This window comes from Corylus avellana, chromosome 11 (assembly GCF_965113065.1).
Source record: "Corylus avellana chromosome 11, dhCorAvel1.hap1.2, whole genome shotgun sequence".
In the NCBI taxonomy this organism is placed as follows: Eukaryota; Viridiplantae; Streptophyta; class Magnoliopsida; order Fagales; family Betulaceae; genus Corylus; species Corylus avellana.
This window is the reverse complement of record NC_142500.1, coordinates 19,602,506-19,626,238: the sequence shown is the minus strand read 5'-3', so window position 1 is coordinate 19,626,238 and position 23,733 is coordinate 19,602,506. Positions and strand designations below refer to the sequence as shown.

At 34.7% G+C, this 23,733-nt stretch overlaps 3 protein-coding genes across 4 annotated transcripts; 2 read left to right on the top strand and 1 right to left on the bottom strand.

Annotated features, from left to right (window-relative positions):
• Window positions 1–5,800: 5,800 nt before the first annotated feature.
• LOC132165361 (inorganic phosphate transporter 1-4) lies at window positions 5,801–9,639 on the top strand. Of its 2 annotated transcripts, none has more exons than XM_059575885.2 (2): window positions 5,801–5,888; window positions 7,715–9,639. In XM_059575885.2, the coding sequence occupies exon 2, from the start codon at window positions 7,814–7,816 to the stop codon at window positions 9,431–9,433; it is 1,620 nt and encodes a 539-aa protein (XP_059431868.1). In that variant the 5' UTR covers window positions 5,801–5,888; window positions 7,715–7,813; the 3' UTR covers window positions 9,434–9,639. The 2 variants fall into 2 exon arrangements, with proteins under 2 accessions (XP_059431868.1, XP_059431867.1); XM_059575884.2 differs by having other exon boundaries at window positions 5,806–5,888; window positions 7,770–9,639.
• A 4,319-nt stretch (window positions 9,640–13,958) lies between these two features.
• Window positions 13,959–17,575, top strand: LOC132165362 (inorganic phosphate transporter 1-4). The gene is made up of 2 exons (XM_059575886.2): window positions 13,959–14,011; window positions 15,849–17,575. Exon 2 carries the CDS (start codon window positions 15,949–15,951, stop codon window positions 17,503–17,505), a length of 1,557 nt encoding a protein of 518 aa, XP_059431869.1. The 5' UTR covers window positions 13,959–14,011; window positions 15,849–15,948; the 3' UTR covers window positions 17,506–17,575.
• Window positions 17,576–18,484: 909 nt separating this feature from the next.
• Window positions 18,485–21,283, bottom strand: LOC132166479 (actin-depolymerizing factor). The gene is made up of 3 exons (XM_059577297.2): window positions 21,107–21,283; window positions 20,101–20,366; window positions 18,485–18,938 (listed from the first exon to the last, which is right to left on the bottom strand). Exons 1-3 carry the CDS (start codon window positions 21,128–21,130, stop codon window positions 18,788–18,790), a joined length of 441 nt encoding a protein of 146 aa, XP_059433280.1. The 5' UTR covers window positions 21,131–21,283; the 3' UTR covers window positions 18,485–18,787.
• Window positions 21,284–23,733: the final 2,450 nt, after the last annotated feature.

Genomic DNA, 23,733 nt, shown 5'->3' with positions numbered 1-23,733 from the left:
TTTGATTGTATTGGGTATTCTCATGTGCCATAAATTTAAAAGAAAATAAGGGTTATAACATATATTTATGTTTAAAAAAATAAAGAAAAAAGTTCATAAAAATATATATTATAATTGTATCATAAGGGTATTTTAGAAAATTTAATTACAATATGATTCCATTCACGAGCGTATAACATTGTACCAAACAATACTATAAATGTCCCCAAGAGGTAGCTCAATCGGCTGGGACCACGCTTAATGAAGCGGAGGTCACTAGTTCGAATCCCCCTCCCCCTCCTTGTGCGGACATGTCAAAAAAAAAAAAAAAAAAAACAATACTATAAATATTTAGGGTTCTAATCCAATGTTCCAACCAAACTAATGAATATAACTAGAAATTACATTTCGGCTTGTTCTATTCCTAGTAATAGTTATTTTATTCTCAATAAAATAGATATTCTGCCTATCAAACGTATCTCATGTCTTTTACAAACTCATGTGGTGGTCAATGTGACATTTATCACATCAGTTATTAAATAATTAAATTTAACTATAGGTGATGTGGTAAAACCATATGAACTAACACATATTTGTAAGGAGTTACAGTAAAGTTGTGGTACCTCAAGCATTTTCTTTAATAATCATGCTAATAAAAGTAGAGTGTTGTTATAGATGTTATAACTTTTATTACAAACCCATTACAAACTAAGTAACACTTATCACATTAACGACTAAACAAATAGATTTGATTATAGCTGACACTCGCATTGTCATGTTAGTTTGTACGTTTATGTGGCACCTACTTAGTCGACTAGTACTACACAATTAAGTCCGATTGTAACTAACATGGTAATAATGCATAGACTGGTATGTTAGTTTGTAAGATATTAGAATAAAAGTTGTAAATTTGTAATACTTCAAATACTTTTCATTAAAATAAAAAAAATAAAAAATAAAAATACCAAAACTTGATGTGAACACAATATAGCCTTATATCAATCAAACTAATAATAAATCTTCCCTTTATAATCCCTTCCCTCATTTGAATAAATAAGTAAATAAAAACTAATAATAAATCTATCTTACCGTATAGCTAGCTACCTAATCATCATATATTTTAGGCCATGCGATGCAAACTTATTGCTCGATTATGGTCTAACATAAAATGCTTAATTGTTTATTTCTTTCAATTTTAAAATTCATGTGATTAATTAGATGATTCTTAATCATTAAACATGCTTAGATTAAATAATTCAGGCCGGAATGCAAACGAGTTCATTTTCACATGAACACATGTGAAAGCTTAATGTGTGAACCGCAAGAGGTGGTAGAATGGATAAAGCTTAATTCTAATATTAGTATTTATATTCCTCAAAAAAAAAAAAAAATAGTGTTTATTGTCTTAATGTCTTTGGTTCAATAATGTGATATTGAACTTGGCAACATATATGAATAAGTTATGCTTAATTAATTCCCGTTAGTTTTTGACTTAGGCATTCCATCTGTTAATGGATTTAATTATTAACCTCCTCTATTATTGCTCTCTAATATCTATTATAAACTCATGGGGATCGATCAAGATTCTCATGTATACCTTATACGTTGGCCGTTTTGTTTATAATAAATGGCAACTATAATGACATCATCCAAAATTTGTTTTTAGAATGATGCCAAAAAGTGAGGTGGATGGTCAGTTATTCTCGAAGTAAATGATTGGGCGATTGAACCATCGCTGCTACTTTGGATGGCCGTCACCACCAAAGCGTTTGATAATAGTTACGACCACTCTCAAAACAGTTGATGGGAGTGGTCAACTACCGCCAAAACAATTGACGTGTGTTGCTGGCCACTGTAACAAAGCAGTTTTAAGAGTAGCTAAATCACCCTCAAGTCTGTTTGGAAGTAGTCAAACACTCCTATTGGTTACTTTAAGGGTGGCCGGCCACCCCATGAGCTACTTTAGGGTTGGCAACTTTGGAATAATTTGACCCTTCTATTAGCTGCTACAGTTCATTGGGTATGACGATCAGCGACCCATGTTTCCCAATTTTTTTTAGTTAAAAATAAATGACGTAGTTTATTTTAACCGTAAGGATATATATGAAGTAAGTATTGCAGGATTACCTAGTCCAACTTGTAAAGCACTTGTTTGATTGAAAATAACTCAAGTCTAGATTACTTTCACTTTGCACCAAATTATACATTTGACCATTTATTTTCTCCATGTGGAATTAAAGTGTTATGGGTACAATTTGCACTAAATTAAATGAATTTTTAATCTATCTTAATGATGTCTTGCTTCCTAAATCATTTTTTTTCAATTAATATTTTCTGGCAAACCGCCCCACCACGTACCTAATTGAAAACATTATTAGAATAGAAAAAAAAAAAAAAAAAAAATTTAGATAGGAGGGAAGGGTCCAAAAAATTGTGGGTCCAAAATTTAGAAGCAACGACACGAATAAAAATGGGACAAGCTGGCGTTCTAAGTTGTTCTACGACGTGTGGATTGAAAGGTACGTACGTCATACGGATAGTGTGTTTTGTTGGCAGGCTCTGACTGGAAGTCAACCATTTGGTCTGACGCTGTGGCTTCACGCCTTCACATGGACAACGATCAGTCAACTGGGAAATCATCCAAGTTGTGGGGCACCGGGCACGGGCACCCATATTTGACAGATAGGAATAGGATGGTCAAATTCAGTGGATTTTTTTTTCTTCATATTGTTCAAAACCATGACATCGACATGAACAACAACAAACAAGTTGGCCAGAAAAATCAAACCAAACAATTTCACACGAAGCTCACATACTTTGACAAAAGCAATATACAGTTTTAAGGTCAACAAACAATTTAAAAGCTTGCGTCTTTGTTTTACAAGTGACATCATTTGAATTTGATGGGTATTTTAGGAACTATTAAATTAGTACTAATCCCAAAAAATTAATATAATAAAAATTAATTTAATTGATATTCTATGTCCCTTTTAAAAAGTGAGGTGAAAGACAAAATGACTTATCCCGAAAGCTTAATTTGATATTCTAATTTAAACGTATGGAAATGTTTATAAAATTAAGATTTTAATTCAATTAATGTCAATTTTAGAGTTTCAAAATCATTTCAATTTGAATCTTTACGGTAAGCCTACGTAAACGTAAGTAAGCTACACTTATTTATACGTACGCAAAACAATATAATTAATGAAAATGTTGTTATTTTATAGTTTTTTTGTATTAAAAGTATGGTTTAATATTCACATCGTGACAATAACATTATCCACAGAAGAATTGGGGACTTAATAGACGGTAGCAGACCAATATAAACAGGTAGCAGACCACCGTGGCATCTCCCTCTCTACACGTTTTCCAATTCGTGTAACCATCGGTCAATATCCACTAAAGTGCTTGACATACGGATTTATATGGAAGTTCGCAATATGCAAGTTGAGCAATCTCTTTCATGTAGACCGTAGACTTTTCTTTTTTGTAGAGTTTTTTTTTTTTTTTTTTTTTTTTTTAACTCTTAAAGAAAAAATAATGAGAGGATAGTTTGGAATACTTTCGAACACATGTCTTGAAATGAGTGGACATCGTAATTTGCACATCTTGAAGTTTTTAATGCATTATAATTATAGAAATTAATAGTTTATGTCAACAAAATTGGAGGGTTGAGGCCCAATCCGAGACTACGAAAGAAGAGTTGATAACGAGGATAATGGTAAGGGAATCACTTTCTAAGATGATGGAATTGGTAATTTTTTAATAGGATTGACCATGCACAATACGATAAAAGTGGGCTATGATTAAGAATTCGATCTGTTTTTAATTAAATAGGTTGAATTATGATTAATTAATATAATATTTACACTTGTGATTCAACATGCTCCATACTCAATACACGCTAACAAATTTTGTCACGCTCCGCAAAATCGACAAAGACTCAAAATGCAATTAACAAGTTAAGATTAACTGCCCAAACCCGACATCGGGCTGAGGAAATGCCAACCCTACGTATTCCTAGATGTGCAGCAAGAGACGGTCATCATAGTGGCTGTTCCGCGTACCAGTATGCTATCGACTTGCGTGAGTTGACGCAATAATGGCCGTATAGATACCAAATTCCGTTTGGTATTGCGTTGAAGTTCGGTGTTCTCACTTTTCACACTTCATTTCATTGATTTTAAGAAGAATGCCCTGTCCTACGCGCTATATATATATATATATGAAAGCATAAAACTCCTTCTCATTTCGTAAAAGATTCAGAGCATAAAGTTATTGCATTATAGAGTATTAAAACTCTTAAAAATATTGGCAAAAATTATGTAGTTACAAAGTCGTAGATACATTAAAAAATCTAACAATGAAATTATATTTTCAACCATTTCTCCATGTATATATTTAACTATTTAAGCAATTACTCATAGGGTTTCAAATCCAAAATTGCTAAATTTAATTACTTTCAATATTACCGAATCCATTGTTAAAATAAAGATTAAGCAATAACATTCAATATTTCATACCAATTTCAATTTTTAGAACTAGTAATAATTTATTATAGTATTAGAATATGTTGTCTCCTTGTTCAAAACCCGACTTCAATCTTTATTTTAGTAAAATAATTCTAGGTGGCCTATTTGTGTCCTACTAAAAATGATGTGGCAATTAAAATTACAATTGAGCTTGTAATTGATCATTATTGGGTGATTTTAATAGCCACATCATTTTTAGTAAGACACAAATAAGCCACCTAAAATTACTTCTTCAACCTACCCTTTTAAATTAACAGGTGTTTAAATACATTTTTAAACACAATTATGAGCTCATGACACCAAACGTCCGGCAAAAGAGACCTACAATGAGGACAAAAAATGTTGAGAGTGGCTCACTAGGGTAGTGAAGAAACCATGCACCTTCAGGCAAATAAAGAGACAAATTAGCAAAATGTGTGTAAAAAAAAAAAACCCCAAGTCAATGTATTTGGAGGGGTTATTACCTTCATTTATAGGATTGTCCTTCCCATCTCCAGTTGGTAAGTGGAATATGCTAGGATAGGCACAAAAGGTAAATGATTAATATGGAAGGCGGCGGGTCCTTAATAAATTGCTTGCCTTCAAAGGGATTCTCTAATGCCACATTTCCTTAATCTTAAATAGGTAAAGTAGTAAAGAGCGGATAGACTACCTAATATGATCATAATTGTAAATCGTAAATCGACAGAAAGGGATGATCGATATAATGTGCCGCACTTACATGAGACTTAATGGACCTATGCTTTGATTCGAACAATTTAAAAAAAAACTTTGTCCGCACACGGATGTGAAGTAAAACAGCTAATTTGAGATAATTACTGATTTAATTATCTTGTGACAAATTAGCTCCACACGAGTGGAGCTCCTGTACAACGTGTATATACTGTATGTCGTGTATATATGAAAACACGCTTTGAAGTCCAAGTTTGACTTGGTTGATTAACAAAAAGGCATGGATGGACGGAGGGAACAAACACACCTATATTGGTCCCAGATCGATATTAAATATTAATAATTATAATTATAAAAACTTAATTATTTAATCATGAAAAAATAAAAAATAAAAAATAAAAAACAAATAAACAAAAAGGGTGGTCCCGGAGCCGGAAGAAAATAAGAGCGCGGGAGATAAAACGGCGTCGTAAATTAGACCAAACGCGAAAAGCGGGGAATATACCGGTGGATATTTTGGTGGGTCCATTTGTGTGAACTGTTGAACTTCATTGCATATAAATATGGACGTTTCCGCTCGTCTCTTCCCAACAATTCAACAAACGTGGCTCTTCTCATTACACACACTCTCTCTCTTGCCTCCTTGTTTTTTCTCTCTCTCGAGTTTTTTTATTGTTCCGGCTTCAGAGGAAAACAGCAGAGCAGGTCAGTAAGCACTGTTTCTTTCTATCCAAACATGCATGTTTACATCCTTTCTTCGATGATTTTGTTTCTTGTTACAGATTGTGTGAATGAGTTCTTGTAAGCACTACTGTTTGCATTAACTAACCAAAACAACGTGAAAAAATGGAATAGTAATAAAGAAATTAATAAGAACTTTGTCTTTTGAGAAATCTTCGTGCATGCAATATTGCAAAGAACCTAAGAAGAGTTTCTTTTTACAATGGCGACAATTTAGAGCTTTTTATTTACCTGGGTTTGTTTTTTTTCTTTTTCTTTTACAAGGTATGATTGAGATTCTGAGACCCACCAATAATATGTTTTCATATATAATATATAATATATATTGTCTGCGAATCATTATTTTCCTGAATAAACTTCTTCTTTTCATTCCAAAACTTTTCTCTGTTAACCTTTTTTACTTTTTGCCTCTGGCTTCTGGGTTTCTGGGAATTTGCTAAAAATAGATCAGAAAAGATAGAACTCTTGGTTGTCGATTTAAAATTTCCATGTAATATACTTTTCATCATCTTCATCTGATCTCTACACAGCTAAGGATGACACACAATTGGACTTGTTTGGGAGCAAAGATTTGTTTCTGTTTTTGTTGTCATCACTACAAATTCATATCCAAATTTAGTATTCCGTTACCTTAACAAACTCAAAGTTTTATCATGTTTTTTTTTTCTTCATGAAATTTACACTCGATGCAAAACTTTAAAACGCTCAAAAAGAAAAAAAACTGCTTGGGTTTCAGGTTCTGGAATTAGTACTATATATGGTTCAACAATCCCAGAACCTGAAAGCGAGGTCTTAGCTTCTCAATTTTACACCTATTTCCAATTTCATCAACAGGGTATAGTTTGTAGAGTTTAATATTTAAACTTTAAAATCTTTCCTTGAAATTTTTATATATAGGGCTATTATTATATATAGAGATTTCATTGGGCTTTTTTTCTTTTAATTTTCATGTCTTATAGTAATCTAGTAATTAGCCTTACCCTTTGCTTGAAGATAACTTTTCGTATTCAAATAGAATTGGTGTATGTATTTATTGCCTTTTCATCTTCTTTACCTTTTCATTTGCTACGACTGCAGCCACCCTCTAGGGGCGGCTGTGGGGTGTCTTTTGACTATTTACTAGAAACAGAGTAATGATATTTCCATATTATTTTTGTTATTTACTTGAGAAACAAACGAAGAACAAATAATTTGATATCTTAGATTTAAAAAATATATATATATACATAACCTGTTACCTACTGAGCTTACTAATGACCCTCTAAAATTCCAAAAGAGACGGAAGAAAAAAGTGGAGAGCAGTTAGAGCCACACCTCTTGTATTGACTAAAATTCGACTTTCTCCTTGCTAGAGAAGTCCAGGAGCAGGAAGACATAATTTGTCCTTTCTTTTCACACTAGTCTAGGCACATGGTCATGAAGTTTCCTAGAAAATTCTTCTCTCTAGAACCAAAAAAGTTTTCTTTTTCATGGTCCTCATTATCATAATTGTAAAATTTAGTGTACTTTTACCAATTTTACACTAATTAATGTGACACGTTTTACGTAACTTTGAAATCTTGAAAACAAGCAACTCTTACATTTAATGAGTAGCATGACTTGGCGCAAAATATGGCTGTCATTTGCAATCCTTTTTGTATTTATATCTTGTAGACTTAGTTGGGCCTAGGATTTTGAACCAAGAAATAAGGTTATTAATTACATATTCAATATGCCCACCTACTATGGAACCTTCCCCAGGTAACAATTTGAGTACATCAGTTTGTATGAATTCTTGATATCATTTGCAGATCTCATAGTTTGGTGATCATACATGTACCAACTCTTCTTCAAATTGATTTGCAGAGAAGAAAGCTTGTGAGGAAGAGAGAGTTGAGAAGTTAGGAACCATGGCTAAGGACAATTTACAGGTGCTGAATGCGCTGGATTTAGCAAAAACACAATGGTACCACTTTACTGCAATCATCATTGCTGGAATGGGCTTCTTCACTGATGCATATGATCTATTCTGCATATCTCTTGTCACCAAATTGCTTGGCCGCATATATTACCATGTTGATGGTGCAGAAAAGCCCGGCACATTGCCTCCCAATGTGGCAGCTGCTGTTAATGGTGTGGCCTTCTGTGGCACTCTAGCCGGTCAGCTCTTCTTCGGGTGGCTTGGGGATAAGATGGGCCGGAAGAGAGTCTATGGTATGACTCTCATGGTCATGGTTATATGCTCAGTTGGCTCAGGTCTTTCCTTTGGCCACAGTCCAAAATCTGTCATGGCAACACTCTGCTTCTTCCGGTTCTGGCTCGGGTTCGGCATCGGTGGCGACTACCCACTTTCTGCCACCATCATGTCTGAATATGCTAATAAGAAGACTCGTGGCGCCTTCATTGCTGCAGTCTTTGCTATGCAGGGTTTTGGAATTTTAGCAGGTGGTATATTTGCGATCATCATTTCATCCGCATTTAAGTCCAGGTTTGATGCTCCAGCTTATGAGGTTGATGCAAATGCCTCAACTGTCCCACAAGCAGATTATGTTTGGAGGATTATTGTAATCGTAGGAGCAATCCCAGCTGCACTGACCTACTACTGGAGAATGAAGATGCCTGAAACTGCTCGTTACACTGCCCTTGTTGCCAAGAATGCAAAACAGGCTGCATCTGATATGTCAAAGGTTCTGCAGGTTGACATTGAAGCAGAACCACAGAAGGTTGAGCAGCTAACTCAACAAACAGGCAATGGATTTGGTTTGTTCTCTAGGGAGTTTCTTCGCCGACATGGACTTCACTTACTTGGAACAACAACCACATGGTTCTTGCTTGACATTGCATTTTACAGCCAAAATCTATTCCAAAAGGACATCTTCAGTGCAATTGGATGGATTCCTTCAGCAAAGACAATGAATGCCATTGAGGAGGTCTATAGAATTGCAAGGGCACAAACACTAATTGCTCTATGCAGCACTGTCCCAGGCTACTGGTTTACAGTGGTTTTCATTGACAAGATTGGAAGGTTTGCCATCCAATTGATGGGTTTCTTCTTCATGACAGTGTTTATGTTTGCCCTGGCAATTCCTTACAACCACTGGACTCATAAGGACAACCGTATTGGGTTTGTGGTGATGTATTCACTCACCTTCTTCTTTGCAAATTTCGGGCCGAATGCCACCACATTTGTTGTGCCGGCTGAGATTTTCCCGGCTAGGCTCCGGTCTACTTGCCACGGCATATCAGCAGCATCTGGAAAGCTTGGGGCTATAGTTGGTGCTTTTGGGTTTCTGTATTTGGCTCAAAACAAGGACAAGGCCAAGGCAGATGCAGGGTACCCTGCAGGCATTGGAGTGAAGAATGCTCTCCTCTTGTTGGGTGGAGTCAACTTCTTGGGGATTGTGTTTACTTTCTTGGTGCCCGAATCAAATGGAAAATCCTTGGAGGAGATGTCTAGGGAGAACGAAGATGAAAATGGGCAAGTGGTGGAGTTGGAGCCACCACACAACGGGACAGTTCCTGTTTATTAGAGATTTAGTTAGTGAAGGGTTTCTTAGAATCCTTTCATGAGTTCTTTAAGAGAAGCTCAATTGTGTCATTTCCTTTGTTCTCCTTGTACTAGTTACTTTCTCTTCTCATTTTTATTTTTCTCTCTTCCTTAGCTTCTTGTAGTGATATGAGTTTGTGCTGTAATCTTTCGAAACATAGAAGAATTCTTCTTCGTTGTTTCCTGTCATTCTGTGTGTTAAAAGTATAGAAAATAAAATAAAATAAAATAAAAAAAAAAAAAGTTAGGGAAGAGAAATTCGAAAAGAATGAGGAAAAAATCAGATTTAGTCCATAGGTTTTTATGTAATTTTAGCTTAGTTAATGAGTTTTTCTTTAATTTCAAATCAGTCATTCCATCAACCTATTGTCAAAGTAACTAACAGTATGTCATATCAGATCAAATAATTATTAATTATTAATTCTATGCCGATCGATCGGTCTTAGAGAATTAAATCAATCGTCTCTTATTGGCTTGAACACATTGTATTAGAATGGAGACATTCACAGAGGAATGAGGTGTGTTACACAAGACAAAAGAATCCTAAAATTTCTAACATGTGATGCAAGAAAATATGAAGATTTTAACACTCTGTTATGATGATCATCTGTGACATGTTGATAGCCATCAAAATTGACATAATTCCCAACTAAATGCATGCGATGCCCTGCATTTTCTTTGTGCTGTTGAATTTCTTTTATCATCTTTCCATTGTTTTTAATTTTTTTTTTTTTTTTTTACTTCTAATTTAATATTGATATAATTATAGGCTTCATTTGTGATTAAATAAATTTGATATATATAGGTGAAGAAGGTGGAAGAAAATTATGGACAACTCATTACTACAACCTGCGACTTCTAAGTTGGAGTTCATATAGTATATATCGATTAGAGAATAACTTACATAGGGAGGTTGCACAAAAATCACACTTTGTGCCACCAATAAGGAGCTGACACATCAGCTAATTTCATTAGACTTATACTATAAATAAAAACTCAACCACACTATATTATACTCCAAAAAAATTAAAATTAATTTTTTTATTAAAAAAAAAAAAAAAAGCAGATTTGAACCGGCCACCCCTCCCCCACATTGGGTGGCCGGCCGCCGCCCCCAGGCCATGGGGGTGGCCGCGCGGCCACTGATCCGGATCTGGGGTGGCTCGCCGGCCACCCCATAGGCCATGGGGTTGCGGCCAGCCACCCCAGATCCGGATCTGGGGTGGCCGGCGAGCCACCCCCAGGCCATGGGGGGTGGCCGCGCGGCCACTCCCATGGCCTAGGGGTGGCTCGCCGGCCACCCCATAGGCCATGGGAGTGGCCGGTGAGCCACCCCCATGGGCAAGGGTGGCGGCCAGCCACCCCAGATCCGGATCTGGGGTGGCTGGCCGCCACCCCATGGCCTGGGGGCGGCGGCCGGCCACCCAATGTGGCCACCCCTTCAAATCTGCTTTTTTTTTTTTAATAAAAAAATTAATTTTTTAATTTTTTTGGAGTATAATTTAGTGTGGTTGAGTTTTTATTTGTAGTATAAGTCTAATAAAATTAGCTGATGTGTCAGCTCCTTATTGGTGGCACAAAAGGTGACTTTTGTGCAACCTCCCTATATAAGTTATTCTCTATGGGTTATTTAGTTGGTAGTTGGTAGTTGGTGTACTATTGAAGCTTGGAGTGGCACTAACTTTGGGGAGTTGTAGTAACACGAAACGTCATTCATTATATAGCAATTGTATATAAATTTATGTCTCTAAGGGGTAGCTCAATCGGCAGTGAACTACGCTTCATGAAGTAGAGGTCATTAGTTCAAATCCCCTCCCCCTTTCCCTTGTGTGGATATGTAAAAAAAAAAAAAAAAAAATTGTATAGAAATTTACTATATGAATAGAATTACTCTATTTCAATGGAAAACTTTACTTACCTCTAGAGGCGGTTCAATATAAATTGAGGTCAGAGCAAAAAGTTAAATGGTGTAATTTTTAATTATAATATAATAATATAATAAAATTTTATATTAGATATAAAATATTTTTTTTATATTAAATATAAAATATTTTCAAAAACAATACTTCTTGTTTTCTGAGATGCAAAATTATTAATAAAATATTTGTATTCAAGACTTGATTAGGGATGATGGAAAAATAAAAAAATAAAAAAATAAAAAAGGGAAAACAAAAGGAAACATGCTTTTGTTTGAAATCTTTTAAGGTTTTAAACATCCATCTTCACCTCCTTTAATTTTCTTTTTTCAAAGCCTTTCACATTCTCTTGCTTCTTTTTTTATTTGGTAAAAGCATTTTTTAGGAGGCATAAGGTGGTGGCCTAAGTTGCCTATACTATTGAGTCAACCATACTTAGAGCATTCTCAGCAGACTCTCTATAAGGGAGTCTGTTCCCTATGTGTAGGGAATATGTCCAAAAAATCACAAAAAATGTCCCACAGCAGATTTCCTAAATGAGCCTCAACCATGAGGATCGCTACAGTAGAACTCAAAGTATAGGGTTCTACTATTGCGATCCTTATGATTATTAAATTCAAAAAAAACATTTCTCTCTCTTCTTTACACTCTCCTCTCTCCTCTCATATATATAATATAATTAAAAAAATAAATATTTTAATGATATAGGGAATGATTAAGGGAAGCTATTGGGGCATATTTTGACATAAGGAAGCAAAAAGTAGTTTGGATCTTTAAATATAGGAAAAATGACGAGGAAGCTGCTGGGAATGCTCTTACTAAAGGTAACTTTGATGTTCCTGTGAAGGGCTCTTTTGCTGTGGCATCTGCTGTGATTAGTGATGAGTGAGTTGCTACTGTTGGAGCTGCCGCAGAAGCCCCTGCAAGGAGAGACCCTTATAACCTTGCTGACTTCTCGGCTGACAGCTTCTTTGGGATGCAGATTTCTCTCCTTGGAAGGAGACACTCTTCTAGTGGTTTTAGCCATTAACAACCCTACCTTATTTTCCTCTTGGAACTTTGTTAATTGTATTGCTGATGTTAGTTTAGTTTTATCTTCCTTTTAAAGTTGAAATGCTTTAAAAGTGTCTCGTAGTGCCAATTTTATTGTAGATACTTTAGCTAGATAGTCTGTTTCCCTTCTTTTTTTTGGAATCATTTCTACAAGATCTCCTATTCTTTCTTCTACCCAGATCAGAAATAGGAAAAATCCTCTCCTGTAGTCCTTTTCTCTCATTCAATTAGGAAGAAAAAAAAAAAAAACCCCATGCTTACCTCCATTAACTATCAAGCGTTTTTCAATATTTCCCTAAATTTTAAAATTTTATAACATGAGATTTTAATCTTTCAACCCATTTCAATTATCCTCTATCGTTAACTTAAACGGCTAACATGTAAAATGTCTATTCCACTCCCATAAAATTTCTAAAAACACAACTGTCCTTATAGTCTAAAAAAAAAAAAAAAAAGGCAACCCACGGACACATTACGGGTCTTTTTACCATTTTTCACTTTTTGATTTTTTTTGAATTTTTTTTATTTTATTTATAAAGGGGTATTTTGATCATTTTTATTTCCTCCGTTAGAATTTAACGAAAAATCCTAGCTGCATTAAAGAGATAAGTGGGATAAGTGAAAATTTTCCTATTCTAAATATGTGTGTTGTATGTGTTAATTGAATTAAACATATATAGTGTTAATAAATAAAAAAAATAAAAAATAAAAATCTAATAGGAGGTGATGCATATGTATGTCATGAAGATGTGTATTCCTTTTCGGGTAATGCTACACCTATAATTCTTTCGTAAATTACTAACATATATTAGTATGTAATTGAAACCCGACATATATTAACAAGTTGTAAAAAAATGATTAGTCTAGCATTTTTTTCTTCCTCTCCTTGAGACTTGAGAGGGGAGTATACTTTCCTATAGTGGTCAACTTTTCCAACTGGTTGGCCACTAATTTTGAATCCAAACAGTTGTACATATTAAATAAGTTTATTATTAGGTTAATTAAGCAAGTTTATTTTCTAATTTCTACAGATTAATTAACTAAACTTTATCCATAAATGTTAAATAGCACCCAATGAAATTGAAATGAATAAGATAATAAGAGCGTGAGATTTGTTGGCAAAAACCTGCTTGCTTGCAAAGATTTAAATGGAAACTTCCGCAAGAAAATGAGGTAATTTTACAAGTTTCTCTTGAGTCCCTTTAAGAATGATGTGGCTATTAAAATCATCATTTGATCAAAATTCAATAATGATCAATCACAAATTCAATGGTGATTTTAACAGGCACACTATTTTTGGAGGGACTCAAAAGGAACACAAAAAAGGCTTGTAGCATTACTTAAAAAAATGACATGAAATAAACTGGTCGGTGAAGATTTAGTCATCTAAAGACAAAAATAGGGTAATTGACAGAGAGATGAGAGAGAAGATTATGGGAATATGCGGCTTAGATATTCTGGTTTTTTTAAGCATGTTTCAATATTCAATCCATATAAATTCTCAACCCCACGTACACTTTTATATGCATCAATTAATTTTTTTCTGTCTCCCTCTTTCTCTCTCTCAACAAACACAAGATTGACAAAGTCAGGTCGGTTTCACAATCTTTTCTCTGCATTATATGTATTCTTTGTCTTTGTTTCTTGTCGGAAATTTACATCCATTCATGCAATTGTCATTTGAGCCAGAAATCTTTGTCCTTTGACGCATGCATGTTAAAAAAAAAATTAATTAATTATTTGAGTTTGTTTTTCACGTTAATTACTATATATTAATTAACTTTTTGTATAGTACCACAACATGCATTGATATTTATTTGAACGTTTTAGAAATTTTGAAGGTGCATTTTGATATCTCATAGGAATAATTTGTTATCACATGTGAAATCATATGCATTTTGAATAGGGTGGATTAGAGATAATTTCTCCAATTCAATTTGGAGGAAAACATTATTCTTTTTTATGAGGGTTTCAATATGAACGATTGCAAATAAAACTAGAAGAAAACGGGCAAATTCTATATATTTCAAAAACAAACATTTTGAAAATTAATACCCTTTATTTCCTTTTTAGATTTTGAAAAGCATCTGAAAAATTAGAAGAAGCTTTAGAAAGTTTGTAATTCCAATTTTTTTTTTTTTTTTTTTGACCTTTTATATGTCCTTGTGCATTTTAAGATCCAAAGAGAGCCTCAACTTCCTTAGATGTGCGCTTTCTATGATTCTTTAATCTTTCTTGTAATTCTTCGTATTTTGGTACTTAATTGATAAGAGGTATGTTATGATATTGCATTCACATAATATTAGTTTTTGATTATCATAAGGAAATGTGAAGCTTTTCTTTTCATACATGGATTGGAATTCCCCCTCCTCCTTTGAATCGATGGATGGGTAAATATTTTCAGTAACTTGTTGTCTAGCAATATGGGCAATAATTGTAAGAGAGATCATATGGTAGTCACCTACCCGAATAGGTAGCTAGGTTGACAGTCAGCTCATTTTATTAAAGGCACATATACCGACACTCTACAGTACTGTCTAGGCAACCCTCACCACCTTTGCCAAATACCACCACAGGCTCTTTGACAATTTGGACAACAAATTATTGAAGATTCCAATCCCGAATCGAATTGTAATTTAGACAGCAAATTGTTAAAGATTCTAATCTTGAATCCAACATGAGGGTGTGAGAGGGGGCTCAATAGAGCCCATTGCCATAGCAAGTTGCTTAGCCAAATAACCTCTGCTCGACCAAAGAGCCCATCTCAAAGGGGCCTACAAATGTTTTAGTGATAAGGATGGAAATTCTTGATGATTTAATTACCCCCAAATCAAGATATCTAGATGATTTGATTACCGTAAAATTAAGGGATTTAGTTACCTTAATTTAAGAGATGCATTTGTATTTGATTTCTGTAAAGCTCTATAGATAGATCATCGTAGTCAAATCAAATGAAAGATGTAGCCAAAAAGAATAATGCTAGAAGAATGAGTCCTCATTGAATCCTCTAAAATATAATGTGACTCTTAAAATCATCAATCAAAACTCAATGATTATCTCAAATTCAATAATGATTTTAAAAGCCACATCATATTTGGAGACTCTAGTCCTTATTGTGGCATTACTCATAGGCCATAAGCCGAACTATCTTAATCTTTATATCTCTTTAGATTATTATAAGCTTCTATATGTAAACATTTATCAAATCATCTAAATCACTTGATTTAGGGTAATTAAATCATCAAGGATTCATTCACTATATAGTCTATATGGAGATGGGAGATGGTTGAAAGAAAATTTTTTTATCATTTCACATTACAGGAATCCCAATCCAAAATTTTTTCTGTCACATTTCAAATAAAAGATTTAAAGATTTTTGTTCAAAAACTGTAGAGCATGTGCCTGACTAAACGCCCTCAACTCCCGCAGAAAGCAGAGAAAAAGAAAAAAGAGAGGTGGTCCGTGAGAGAGAGAGAGAAAGAGAGAGGAAAGACAAGAGACAGCAGCATTGTAATTGAGCTAGACAAGCATGGCGAAGAAACAACTGGAGGTTTTGGATGCGCTTGATGTTGCCAAAACACAATGGTACCATTTCACTGCAATCATAATTGCTGGAATGGGGTTCTTCACTGATGCATATGATCTTTTCTGCATATCCCTTGTCACCAAATTGCTCGGCCGCATATACTACCATGTTGAAGGTTCAGAAAAGCCCGGCACATTGCCTCCCAATGTTTCAGCTTCTGTCAATGGCGTAGCACTGTGTGGAACTCTTGCAGGGCAGCTCTTCTTTGGATGGCTTGGTGACAAGATGGGCAGAAAACGAGTCTATGGCTTGACTCTCCTGCTCATGTTTGTTTGCTCTGTTGCTTCAGGCCTTTCTTTCGGGCATGATGCAAAAGCTGTGATGGGCACGCTTTGCTTCTTTCGGTTCTGGCTTGGTTTTGGCATTGGCGGTGATTATCCACTTTCTGCTACCATCATGTCTGAATATGCTAACAAGAAGACCCGTGGAGCCTTCATTGCTGCAGTGTTTGCGATGCAAGGATTTGGGATTTTAGGAGGCGGCATATTTGCTATTATCATGTCTTCCATATTCAAGGCAAGTTTTGCTGCTCCCCCTTACAATGTTGATGCAATTGCCTCAACTGTCCCACAAGCAGATTATCTATGGAGGATAATTCTAATGGTTGGTGCACTTCCAGCTGTACTGACCTACTACTGGAGGATGAAGATGCCTGAAACTGCTCGTTACACTGCTCTTGTTGCAAAGAATGCAAAACAGGCTGCATCGGATATGTCAAAGGTTCTGCAGGTTGACATTGAAGCAGAACAAAAGATTTTTGAGACAGGCAGTAGTGGATTTGGTTTGTTCTCTAGGCAGTTTGCTCGCCGCCATGGACTTCACTTGCTTGGAACAACAAGCACATGGTTCTTGCTTGACATTGCATTTTACAGCCAAAATCTATTCCAAAAGGACATCTTCAGTGCAATTGGGTGGATTCCTCCAGCAAAGACCATGAATGCTGTTGAGGAGGTGTATAAAATTGCAAGGGCACAAACACTAATTGCTCTATGCAGCACGGTCCCTGGCTACTGGTTTACAGTTGCTTTCATTGACATAATTGGAAGGTTTGCTATCCAACTGATGGGTTTCTTCTTCATGACAGTCTTTATGTTTGCCTTGGCATTTCCTTACAACCATTGGACTCATAAGGAAAACCGTATTGGGTTTGTGGTGATATATTCACTTACCTTCTTCTTTGCAAATTTCGGGCCTAATGCCACCACATTTGTTGTGCCGGCAGAGATTTTCCCGGCTAGGTTACGGTCTACTTGCCATGGCATATCTGCAGCATCGGGGAAGCTTGGAGCTATAGTTGGTGCATTTGGTTTCTTGTATTTGGCTCAGAACCAGGACAAGTCAAAGGCAGAAGCAGGGTACCCTGCAGGTATTGGGGTGAAGAATTCGCTCATTGTGTTGGGTGTAGTCAACTTCTTGGGGTTGCTGTTTACTTTTCTAGTGCCTGAATCAAAGGGTAAATCATTGGAGGAGATGTCAGGTGAAAACGAAGTTGAAACTTGATCAGATACAGACTAAGAGCAGCCAGAAGTCATTTATTCTTGTCCAGAGTTATTTTTCTTGAACAATGTTGTAGCCATTACATTTCATTAATGAAACCTCTTCTTTCTTTTGTGTGTTTTTGTGATTTCCTATGAACAAAAGCTGTCCGATAGCCATTAGATTCTAGTATTTTCTTCTTTGTGTAAACATTTATCCGTTTCTGCATCATTGTTGCGTACAACCCACCAATTGCAAAGCATTTTGAAGCCATATGCTGGAGTTGAATTGGCTTAGTATGGTAGACCATATTATGGGGTTCTGAATCTTCCACCAGCTTTATTGGGAATTTGGATAAACTTAATGGAAGCATTTGGTTGAAAAGTGCACTTTAAGGTCCAAGTTAGTTATGACGGCAGTGGAGAGTGGGATAGAGATCCTTAGTAATTTTGTTGTCCAAATTACTAGCAATCTCTGGATAGCATATTGCTAAAAATCCGGATCCCAGAGAGTATAATGCATCATGAGTAGATGGTTAACTAATGACGCTCATATTCCACGCTAGGAATGCTTGTGGTGCAATTGGTTAAAGAAGTATGCAATAGAATAGTCTTGCCAAAAATCAACATATTTACTTTTTTTCTTGAAATGAATCCCATGGAGTCTAATAAATGCTTGATAATCAGTGTTGAATTTGGTGCTGTAAAAAAACCACAGTATATCTTCCATAATTTTCTAAATGGTCCAGTTCTAATTTCAAGTTTTTGACGCAACTCATAGTAAGCTAACTTAATGCTTCTTTGAGCAATTTGGTAACAATGTTTGCCATTCAGCTCAGTCTAAAACTTGATTTTGTATGTAAGACACTGCATTTTGCCTCTTTGACATAGATTTGAGACCTACGGATGCCCAATCAATGTACATTCTTATGAGGTGCCCAAATCATAAGAATGTCTATATATGAGAGGTCTGCGGAAAACATGGAAGTAGGAGAGTGTTATAATAAAATCAATGTACTGTTTCACATAAATTTTGTGCTGATACACATTAAGAGTTTCTAAATAACCCTTTACAAGCTTATCTTCACCTGAGAATTGGCAATCAGAAAGGAGATTGACTTTCTCAGATACCAGATAATATTAGCCTAAAACTTATGCCCCTCACAGATGTCAGTTTATTCAAGGATTATGCAATACCATCTTGTGCCCAAAATGGGATATGCACAGGGATAGCTAACTAGTTCACAAGTTGGCAAACCTAGCAGATCTTTTCCTCAAGGAAGAAAGCTATGAACTGCAGAGACCATTCAATGTGCTCGGTCTTTGATCACTTCAAGATCCATCTCTGTGGGGTCAGTGGCCTGAATCTCATAGTGGACACCGTCCAGCTCCCGTCTAAACCTGTCTCTAGATGTGGCATAGAGCATCTTGGCACGGATTCGAGAGGATGAAGGAGACCTGATTCCAGTGTCATGCAACAAATAATTAAGAATGAGAGCCTGATGGCAAAATTACTCGAATGGTGATGCTAAATGTTCAATGCCATTGCTGCAGGATAAAACATAAGCATGAAGATATTATGCATTTACATAACAAAAACTAGGACCAATGTTTGAAACCATTACCATGCAACTGCCAGAGGCTTCAAAATGCGTAGCCTTGTATCAATTAACAGTGTTCCTCCCAACAAAACAAGGTATAGAATTGATAGTTCAAACAAACAATGTAACGCTAGTTTCAAAAGATGGTAGTATAAATGACAGAAACAAAAAATGGGGGTAAAACGGTGGCAGCTTATGGCCTTAGGCACAGTAGCATTCCTTTGACAAATCAAAACAAATACAGAAAACAGAACTGGGTTGTCAAGAATGGAACTCAGTTTTCTTAGCATTCCTCTCAGCTGCTCAGTAACCTTTTTTTTTCTTTTTTTTTGATAAGTTTAGCTGCTAAAAAACAAAGTGAAAATATGGGCAACAATCCGAATAAAAGCCAGAGTTCTAAAACTATTATGTAGAAGATTTAATTGGAATTTGATACAAGTCTTGAGCAACTACATACATTGACATCAGGAAAAGATTGTAAAACCTAAAAGATGTTTTTTAAGGTCAATAAATGCATACATAAAGCAAAAGTATATGTTAAGAACACTGATCTTTATTCATTAACTAAAACAAAAAAATATGTCATTGATGGCCACATGACCTGTGAGCCCATCATCGCGCCCTCCCCCACCCCCCGGGGGGGAAATGTCATATAGTAAGGGTAGGAGATATGGTTCAAATGAAGATATCATGACATCAACAGAATAAACATGCTATAATTACCACAACACAAAGACTGATTATTTTTAACATTGTATTCAAAATGCTGAGCAAGTCATTTTTGAGGTCTCATGAAAGAACTAACAGAATAAACTAAGAACACAAGAGGTATTGACATAGGCAACATCAATTTTAAACTTCTCATATTTTTATGATAAAGCATGCATGAAAGAAATTTATGATGAAAATTTCCAGGTCGCAAGGATGAACTAAGTGCTTATTTATTGGTTACCTTGCCAATGAGGAACTCATATTACCAATCAAAATCAAATACTTAGGGATCATAGGTGAAAGCTTACCATGCAATGAAGAATATCTTGCTCTTTTGACAGTTATCAGAAGTCACAAAATCATAATCATATACAGCAAATCGGCAATCATTCTCAGGCAAAGCTGCAGTGAAATCATCATAGCTCTCAGCCGGACCACCAGTCTTCTCAACCACGACCTCCTTTTTACTCTCATCAACCATAAAAATCACATAACGGTGAACCTTCTTCCTCTTCAATTCCATAAAAGTGTTTTTGGTGTGATCAGCAACACCCATGCCGCACGAAGCATTCGGCTGAAACCAAATCAAATTGCATCACAAAATTGTTCCATCTAAAATTACAAAAAACTTCAAAATAACATGCATAATAATAATAGGCTATTAATTCCTTTCTATTTATAAGATACTCATCAACAACTCGTCATAGATGATCGAAAATTGTATTCCCATGTTACACAATTTGGACTATATATTTCATCATATAGGAGATCCAATGACGAATACTGTTAGACGGATAAGATCATATCTAAAAATGGTAGTCAGCCAAGATCATGCACTGCTTGAAATTTGGATTCATAAACAGAATTCAGTTTCTTCATAGGTAGATGGCATGATTAAAGAGTTAGATTCATGCTCAATTGTAAATAGAACAATTTTCAACTCCTTGATTCACTAAACAATATAATTATCTAAATAGTTTCAAGACAATTACTTTAAAAGGGATCAAATCAAACCCCATTAGAGAACAGATATGTTAGCTCTATCAACCGGCTGAAGGTATTAACTTTATCTACGAACAAATAATTTAAAGAAAAAAATTTAAAAAGTCTTCCACCCAAAGAAAAAGAATCAATTTTTTTTCTATTTTCCTGAACTTCATCAGCAGCCAAAGTTCAGTGATCTAAATTTTCATCAAAGCTGATATTGAAAAATTAGAAAAATTAGATTAAAACTTTAAAGTGATTAGCTGCACTGCGAAGAAACAAAATCAAAATCAAAATCAAATTAACAGATAGAGAGAAAGAGAGAGATACCCGACTGAGCCATCTGAAAGACATGGTAGCAAAAAACTTATAACTGAGACAGGGCAAGAAGAAGAAAGAAGAAGAAGAAGAGGAGCAAGCTCTGATAAAGAAGAAGAGAAAGCAAGGGGTGGCTGAGTTTTGGACGGAAAGGCAAAGTACTGTTATGGGAAAGACAAAAAAATGACAGACCCAGAAGAGTTGAAAAATAAATAAATAACTTTAAAAAAAAAACCAAACAATAAAGGGAAAAGGGAATAATGTCAAACAACCAAAGACAACTGCACCTTCCTCTCTCTTTTCTTTTCCCAAGTTTTTTTTGGACTTTTCTGAGGAGATGAGGCTTGGGTGCCTCTCCTCTACCGTACGATCGGATAAAAGCTAGTCCGTACATTCAAATGGGTACCAGAATTTACGGTGTTGAATTCCGGTTATATGATAAAGATAAATATAGTAATGCAATAAGTCTTTTTAGAATTATTTTAAATATGATGTGTTTTTTAAAATTATTGTTAAATTTGAGATGTGATTTATTAACTCTTGATCTATTGATAATTTTAAAAGTCACATCACATTTGGGATGACTCTAAGAGGACTTTAAAAAAACTTATAGCATTACTCGATATATATATATATATATATATATATATATATCAATCTTAATTTAATACATTTAATTAAAATAGGCAAAATTCATCAATTTTAACTCATTAATTTTGTATTGAATTCGTATCAAGTTTGTAAATCATATAAAAAATTATCTATATAAGTCAATTCTAACCTAATAATTTCATGTCAAACTTGTAAATCGTGTCAAAAATTATGAGGCCTAACTATATAAGCGATAAACCCCTCATTTGAGAAAGCATTATATTCAAACAAGTGTTGGAGCTCATGCCTAAACAGAATAGAGTCAGTACCCGCTCACATGAATTGTCCATTGCATATTGTCTGTATTTTGTGGGTTTCGACTTAGGTTAAGAATGAAAAAAAAGGGGGGGGGGGGGGGGGGTGAAATAGTTTTTCGTTCTTATCTTATAATAAGATAAATTGTCAACTATATAGTTCTTTGAAATAAATAGCTATCGTCACTATCTATGGTCATTATCACTGGTTGGATGACATGACATAAGTTGGAGACATTGGTTTAGAAATTTCTTGAGTAATTTGTAACGTGGCATTGAGCTGGCAATAATTCAAACCATGAGGTGGAGTAGGAATGAACATACAAATTATTGTTATTTTTAATTTGAGTTTATAAATATTTCCATATATATGTGGTCTCTAAAAAGGAAACATGAATTATTGAAAATTTCCCTAATTTAATATTCTACATATACATAGGATCCACCATGATTAATATAAAAAATTAAAAAGTATTTTTTGAAAAGGCCAAAAGGGACTAGGATGCATGTTATCGATTTGATAGGATAATTCTATTATAGAATTATTAAAATCCTAATCATTAAATTTAAACCAACCGCTTAATTTAATATTAATTATTAGAATTTCAAAAATTCGAGTTACCCTAAAAGCTTTAAAGATTTATTAAAAACAAGAAATAATAGAGAAAATGTTTAAATATTAATTTTTTTATTTTTTATGTATATCTAAATCCTAAAAAAAATTATGTAATATCCCACAATTATACCATTTAGCTATATTTTTACCGGGTCAAACTCTTGAAAATTTCAAAAATAGCTAATGACTTTTGATAAGCATCAGATTAAAGAAAGGTGATATTTGAAAGTAAGGTTTTGTATTTATCCTCTTTTGCCAAAACATTTTCCTTCATTGATTTAAAAAAGGAAGAAGACATGGATCATGTTTCATGTTCGTTTGGGTTTGCAATTTTAAAAAATGCGATTTTAAAAACGCATCTTATTACTTGAAAAAATGTTAGGGAGCCAAACAAATGAACGCATAAAAATTTTCAAACTGACGTGATAAGAGTTTTTAAATTAAAAAATGCAATTCCTTCTCCTTTGTTTACTACTTACGGTCTATCACATCAGTTTGAATTTTTTTTTGAGTTCATTTGTTTTACTCCCTAACATTTCCCTATTACTTGATTTTGAAAACGTTAAAAAAAAAAAAAAAAAACTTAAAATCATATTTTTTATATTCAAAATTATAGTGCCAAATACACGTTTAATACAAAGTCAATTTTTTTTTTTTTTTTTTTTATGTCAAAGATTAAGAAAATAGATTAAAATTAAGTTTAATTTCAGTTGATATTGAATGGGTTAAAATAAAAACATATATTCTATAATAAGACACAAGTGCAATATTGCGTAACAATTGGGATAGAAAAATAAGAGAAAATTTCTACGAAGCAATCCGCTCCATGTTCGAATAGTTGAGCCTTTGCGTAGCATCGACGCTGCTTTTCTTTCGTTGACTGGGAAAAGTGTTGTATAGAATATGGAGCGTCGATTTTGAGGACCGGTGGGACCGTGAATCGATTCCTCTATCTGCATGTATACGTGTAAAAGTGGGCACTAAATCACCTTCTAGATGTAGGCAGATCACTATCGATGTGACCCCCAAACGAATCTCTACCGTTGAAAGGAAAAGGGTCCCACGTTGCACGTGCTAAAGCATCTCACTTCAACGTTATCTAGTCGCCGCGTACCAGT

What these genes read in the sequence shown, in the direction of transcription:
- LOC132165361 (XM_059575885.2), top strand. Translation starts at nt 7,814, where the DNA reads ATGGCTAAGGACAATTTACAGGTGCTGAATGCGCTGGATTTAGCAAAA.
- LOC132165362 (XM_059575886.2), top strand. Translation starts at nt 15,949, where the DNA reads ATGGCGAAGAAACAACTGGAGGTTTTGGATGCGCTTGATGTTGCCAAA.
- LOC132166479 (XM_059577297.2), bottom strand. Translation starts at nt 21,130, where the DNA reads ATGTCTTTCAGATGGCTCAGTCGG. An exon ending in CTTTCAGATGGCTCAGTCGG is followed by an intron (nt 20,367 to 21,106) that starts GTATCTCTCTCT and finishes ATTTGGTTTCAG; the next exon opens with CCGAATGCTTCGTGCGGCAT. An exon ending in AAGATATTCTTCATTGCATG is followed by an intron (nt 18,939 to 20,100) that starts GTAAGCTTTCAC and finishes CACTGGAATCAG; the next exon opens with GTCTCCTTCATCCTCTCGAA.